Source organism: Pavona decussata, unplaced genomic scaffold (assembly GCF_977016875.1).
Source record: "Pavona decussata unplaced genomic scaffold, jaPavDecu1.1 SCAFFOLD_40, whole genome shotgun sequence".
Lineage (NCBI taxonomy): Eukaryota > Metazoa > Cnidaria > Anthozoa > Scleractinia > Agariciidae > Pavona > Pavona decussata.
Genome location: NW_028145462.1, coordinates 3,990,708 through 3,997,500, shown reverse-complemented (window position 1 = coordinate 3,997,500; position 6,793 = coordinate 3,990,708). Strand labels below are relative to the sequence as shown.

General features: G+C 38.9%; 1 protein-coding gene across 2 annotated transcripts in view; it reads right to left on the bottom strand.

Moving 5' to 3' along the window:
* LOC146483287 (uncharacterized) overlaps positions 1–4,450 on the bottom strand; it is an 8,488-nt gene extending 4,038 nt beyond the window's left edge. The window contains exons 1-5 of one of the 2 annotated variants that reach the window (XM_085106464.1): positions 4,313–4,450; positions 4,167–4,229; positions 3,845–3,991; positions 2,988–3,089; positions 2,488–2,662 (exon numbers count right to left, since the gene is read on the bottom strand). In XM_085106464.1, coding sequence (XP_084962590.1) covers positions 2,488–2,662; positions 2,988–3,089; positions 3,845–3,991; positions 4,167–4,229; positions 4,313–4,318 — 493 coding nt within the window. In that variant the 5' untranslated portion in view covers positions 4,319–4,450. The remainder of the gene's footprint in view (positions 1–2,487; positions 2,663–2,987; positions 3,090–3,844; positions 3,992–4,166; positions 4,230–4,312) is intronic. The other variant, XM_085106465.1, reaches the window with a different exon arrangement.
* Positions 4,451–6,793: the final 2,343 nt, after the last annotated feature.

Genomic DNA, 6,793 nt, shown 5'->3' with positions numbered 1-6,793 from the left:
TATGTTTCCTAGCTAGTTTAAACAAGTTTGAATATCGATCAAAGCTATCAATTCTATTATAGTAATTCCATTTTTGCAAGCTATTGTCAACTCTACATGAAAGAACAATGACCTGCAATTTACGACTTTTGATTTCATTACTGAAAAACGCAATGAAGTTTTTCGTACCACACACCTATAATCAGGAGTACTAATTTACAACGCCAGTTTTATCAGAAATGTGATTGTCATGAATGATTCCCTTGTCGTTGGAGTATAGGTCGTCGTGCTTCGACTACAACCAGAAGATTTTGAGATACTAGCGTAAAAACAATAAATTATTAGTGAAGAAACTTCTGCCATATAATTTTCTGCCAAACAATTTTGATATTCTAATTACGCTATTTAGTTAATAAACCCCTTCAGGCGGCTGGTATGTCGGCTGATAATGTCCGCGGCTGAAAGATTGTCCGAAAAATGAATATTTGGCCGAGAAGCGAAGCTTCGAAGGCAAATGTGAAATTTTGAGGACAATCTCTCAGCCAAGGATTTTATCAACCGACATACCAGCAAGCCAGAAAGGGGTGTAATTGACACTGAGACGGCAATACAACTAATCGGTGAACTTTATTGGTCTTGCACTGGAATCACTGCGAACGCATCTACTCTTGAAATTGAAGTTCTGGCGAAGGCCAAGAACGGTAAATTGTTGAAGAGTTGAGTAAACGATGATGATCGAGATGGTTCGAGTAAAGCAAGAAATAACATAAATAATTAGCAGGAAAAAAGACAAGAAATAACTACTGACAAACTGCGCACTTACAAATGTTTTCCAGAACGCAGCCAAAAATGAATCGAGCGTAGAAGGATGAGAAGTCTTGTGAAAATCGATCTGACGAAGAGCGTTGACAACGAGAAAATTATAATGAGTGGTTGAGGCGCCAAAAACCTTAAGTACAAGCAAAGGCAACTAAAATATGCTGCGCCGGGGGAATACATGACAAGCATAATAAGCATAACAAGCAAGAAAAATTTAAAGTGATACAAATGTTCACGTTTGAATCCTACAAGGGGTTTATTTATTTTATAACGGCCTCCCATTAAGCCAGGGCTGATTTGGTGGCGGATGCGCGCGATTGACGTAAACAAATACATCGGACTTTATTTTCACTGTGATTGTACCAAACCTTGACAAACTGACTCAGTTTGCATAGGACTAAATCTGAAAGTTTACTTGTAACTTTCTACACCTTCAAAGACGTTGACAGCATTTTTGTTGACATTTTTGTACTTTCCAAAACAGCATTTGCGACGTCATGGCTTAAACACCACGCGAGTACATACGGGTAACATACGGGTAACATGCGAATAACATACGGAACATACGGATACATACGAATACATACGACTAACATATGACTAACATACGGATACATACAAATACATACGAGTAATACGAATGTTTTTCTCATAAAGGAAGCTCTAATTACAGGCCTTGCAAGCATTTTTTACGTCAGCAAACACGTACCCGGTTCAGTTTGGGGCGGGGGGGATGTTGATCGCCACCCCCCTCAGATTTTGCAAATTTTGGAAAGGAGATTTACTCTGTTGCTGATACTGTAAGCAGCTGTTTGTTTATAGCTTGGGGAATTTTTTAATGTGTCAACTGTTCCCAAAATTCGACATTTTTACACGTACATGGTTACATTTAAGCTTTCTGGCTTGATGGTGCACTGATTTTTTGCCATTTCTCATAACCAACTAAGGTGAAATAGTGAAATCAAGATGGCGGATCTGCTGACGTCAGCGCCATCCAAAATATATTGTCATCTTGTAGCGCAAGCTAATGGTTTTTCAATCCATGTGAATTTATTTTACTGTGACTAAATTTAACGAAAGCCTTTGGAGGTCGATCAACATCCCCCCCCCCCCCCCCCCCCACTGAAACTGAACCGGGACGAGTTTGCTGACGTGAAAAATGCTTGCAAGGCTTATAATTAGAGCTTCCTTTATGAGGAAAACATTGGTATTACTTGTATGTATTCGTATGTATTCGTATGTTAGTCGTATGTATCCGTATGTTACTCGTATGTTACCCGTATGAACTCGTGTGGTGTTTTAGTCATGATCATTTGCGACCAGCTTTTAGCTGTAAACATGACGGGTTATAACACTGAATAACAAAGTAAATCCTCTTATAATATAGTGTCAAGTAACAGTAACACTTACGTAGAAATTGAACAAGCTGTGTTGTGGCTACAATGTATCTTTTGATGATATCAAGAGAGGTTGTACATATATTCAAACGAGTTATCACACACTTGAAATTTCAGTGGCGGAGTATATTTTGGTAGGGAACAAACTTATTTTGACGACCTCTGTGAACAATCACAAAGTAGGAAAAATAAAACGCCAGTTAACTGAACAGTTGCAAGATTAAAAACATTAAATTAAGCTCATGCTACATTGCCTGATGACACTAAAACAAAACTTCAATTTCCATCTTACTTGCAGTTCCATTTCCATCGCTTGGGTCGCCTCTGATTAGTTCAATATTGTAAATCGGCAAGGCACCACAGAAGTCCAAAATCTCCTTAGTGAGAAGAATTCTGTTGGCAGGTCCAGTGACAGCCACCAGATGAGACTTTGATGTTACAGGGAGCTGGCCAGGCTGGGAAGAAACCTGAGAAGTGCAAAACAAATAAAGCAAAATTAGTAAAGCCAATAGTAAATAAAATATAACAGCATTCAAATGTTGTAAGTACAGCTTATTAATTTATAAAGATAGCATGTTCAGTGTTCAAGGGTCAAGCTACAGCCGGCTAATCGTCTGAAAGATTATATGATCTTTATATCTTTATGTGAAGGGTGAATCTGCCGGAAGTCACTGCCAATCACTACCTGAGATGGACGTATGGTCAAAACCACATAACTCAGCTTTTTATATTTTCTTTCTTAAACGCTTTACGTAATTAAGTATTTGATATTAATCGGATCAAAGTATTTACCCGATTGAGATCCGCCTTTAGTTTTGTAGGAGATGGCAAAGACGGATCCATTTCGGAAATGTAGCAGACCTTTCGAGATGGAATCCTTGTAGCAGTCAGACGCTGTAAGGGTAGAAAGGAAATGTAATGTTTAAAAAAAATAGATCTTTTTGTTGCATTTTAGAACCAAGATTTTACATCATTTTAATGAAAAATATACGAATATAGAACAAGATACAGACGCAGCTTAACCGCCTTATGGTGTGGGGTTACTAGACTAGGATAACATTACCGAATTTACGTAGCAGCAGAATAGATATTAGACTGTTAAATTGTAAACATCTACTGAAGTATCTGAAACGTGTCTTCCAAACTATAATGTTGTGTCGTATTTTTGAATGTCTACAAGGATAACAATGAAGAGAAAAGTAATGAAAAAAGGCCGATGTGGATAAATGCTAGCCTTCAATAGCGGCATTTCACACGAGATAAGAAAAAGGCGAAAAGTGCACTACAGATCTCGGTTTATTCAAGGTTTACGTACACTAAGGTGATTGACAACAGGGCTCTGGCTCACAATCTATCTCAACAGGCAACAATTGCAAAAATCTTTTATTCTTATATTTCACATGCACGCGAACACGCAATCAGTCATGACAACTTCAGGTAATTGTCAGCCAGTTCTGTCATCTCATGGTATCATTAAGAACTGATAAAATCAGTTGATAACTGACTACTAAAAAGTTATTATTTTACGCAATCAACGATTTCAGGCTTCAACACCGATTCCTGCTAATGAGTCTGCGCTTATTAATACCAGGGACGTGTCAGTTTCGCTGCTCACTGTTATTTTGGTTCAGTGTTAACTTGACACTTACCATTTTAAAATCGTGATAGAAGTCCGCGCCCTCAAAGTCGTTATGACGCGGAACCCGGAAAACCTCTGCATCTTGCCCTTCATCGACATCGATTTGCTCTGAAAATGGTGTTCCCTTCTCTACCAGTGCCATTTTGTATCGATCAACCTGGACAGATTAATGGAGAGAAAGACTGAATTTAAATTAAGGACCTGCATGATGACATTTCAGTTGGCCAAACCCAATGGTGGCTTGTACGTACAGTTATAGTAAGGACCGTGATGTTTGTTTCTGAGTTTGCCAAGAAACTAAATGTCACTTATAAAGGGGTATTAAAACTAACCTTTCCAAGTGCAAATGGTTGAATACATAAGAACGCCAAACTGATAAATGCAGCTGTGATGATCTGTATATAGGACAGAAATGAAAAAATGACTAAACTAAATAATAAAACTTGGTTTAGACTTAATAAAGGTTAGAAAAATTTACCTTCATGACAAAATCTTTCTCTGGTATTCAAACTATAAACCAAAAACACCGGCTGAGCAGATGGACTTGTTACCACTCTAAAACAGATCCTGAGATTTCAAGCGGTGATCGTTGCAATTTATAGGGTTTTTGCCCTGTAAGACGATACTGATCATGATGAGGTGAATGATTCAATTATTTCCCTTATTTCCACTGATATCTTGAGTTGCAATGACTATTTTCCTTTCCTGTATTGCTGAAGGAAGTACCACTGGTATTTGAGGATTGCGTTAAACAGAACAAGAGCTTGTTGTTACCAATATCATTTCATCCTGTGTTGCTGAAGGTAGGTCTTGAAAGGTGGGTTCAATATTAATAGAAATCAACTATTTGCCAAAAAAAAAAAAAAAATTGCTGGCTGGCTGCCCTAATCCACATCTGAATGTTATCTTGAGTTGCGATGACCATTCTCCTTTCCTGTATTGCTGAAGGAAGTACCACTGGTATTTGAGGATTGCGTCAAACAGAGCAAGAGCTTGTTCTTACCAATGTTATTTCATCCTGTTTTGCTGAAGGTAGGTCTTGAAAAGTGGGACCAGATTTATAGAAAGCAACTATCTGCCGAAAAAAAATTGCTGGCTGGCTGCCCTAAACCACATCTGAATGTTATCTTGAGTTGCAATGCCCATTTTCCTTTCCTGTATTGCTGAAGGAAGTACTACTGGTATTTGAGGATTGCGTCAAACAGAAGAAGAGCTTGTTCTTACCAATGTCATTTCATCCTGTGTTGCTGAAGGTAGGTCTTCAAAAGTGGGTTCAAGATTAAGAGAAAACAACTATTTGTGCAAAAACAAATTTCTGGCTGGCTGCCCTAATCCATATCTGAATGGTTCTTTTCTTTCTTTTTTTTTTTTGAGGTGGGGGGGGGGGGGGGGGGGCGGCGGTTAGCGTCTCTGAACTTCGAGAAATCAGTAGAACTTTATCATACGGCGAAACAATGTGATGATCGCCGGTGGCTTTCCTGAGCAACTGATGTCAGAGCAAACACTGCTAGTGTGATTCTTAATCGTGTTGATTCAATGAGTTTGACCTTTTTTGACGATTAAATTTTCTGAAACCACGTCTGTAGATGCGGACTTCCGGGACGAGTCAACGAACCTGAGGGTTATCCTTGTGATACTCTAATGTTATGATGCTGTTAATATTTCATATTTTCAAGCAACACCTAGTACAATTTCGGCCAAATTGTCAACAATATATAAATAAAGTGCTTCCTTCAATTAGGGGCTGTTTCCCTGAAATGTGATCTCGAACATAATATATTTTGAACGTGTCCTTAAAATACATTTTTCCCTTGTTTTGTATGTCTCGCGTCAACTTGCTCCGAAATTTGCGTTAAACAGTTTTGTGTTTTGAAGCTCATTACAAAACTTAAATGCAATGTTAATCAATGTTGGTGTGACAAAACAATGGCTTGCATTAAGCCGGTCGAAGGTCGGCTATCGCACGTGAGACAAACGTAAGCATTTTGGCGCGAAAATTATGTCACATGTAGAGCGGACCACAAACTTCGGCTATGTCGATGTTTCGCAACTTTAAGCTTCCTCAGCTGTTACGAAAAAGGTCACCTGAAAGTAAATTTGTGAAGACATCCCACGCTTTAAATGTAGCGAATTGCCAATGAAACGGAGAATAGGGCAAGTTTCCTTTGGAGACGTATACACGATCGAGTACAAAGGTTCAGGAGACACGAAATGTCAAACTGTTTTTATCAAGAAAATGCTGCAAGTCCTTGATCAAGAAGAGAAGAAGCTTTTCTATAAAGAAGTTTAACTTCTCAACGACTTGTATCATCCAAATATTGTGCGACTGAAAGGGGTTTCCTTCCAGCCACTTGCCATGATACTCGAATACGGCTATTTTGATTTCAAGCACTTTGGTCACGATGATTTGCGTGCACATTCGTTCTCCGATTTTCTGTTACAAATCGACGAGTTCAACTGTGTTGGACTCTGTGAGGTAGTCAATCCGCCATGCAGCAAAATAAATTATCGCATAGGGATCTAAATCCAGCAAACATACTGATAAGCAATCTACACTATTGTACATTGTCAGATGACAATGAAATTTTGCAGCAATTTGAATCCAGGCCTGTTGCCTGCAAGCTGACCGATCGTTCCTTATTCGTTCAAACGCAGTCTTTTGTTGCCTCGAAAACAAACAACATTGATAGAAGGACAGTGGTATATGAGGCACCAGAACTTTTTGTCAGGGAGATACTCATATTTGGAGCATCGATCGGTGACTTCCTGCAGGCGGATGTTTGGGCCCTTGGCATAATTTTTTTTTCGATGATTAATCCAGGCGTACGTCAAATACCCCTACCGTTCAGAAATCCGATCGGCGGCATACATTTCTTCTCAAGATGAATTAAAAATCTTTCTCTCTTCCCTTCTGCGCCAAAAGAAACGTCCGCTGCAGGATGAAAAGTATGTTGTTGAA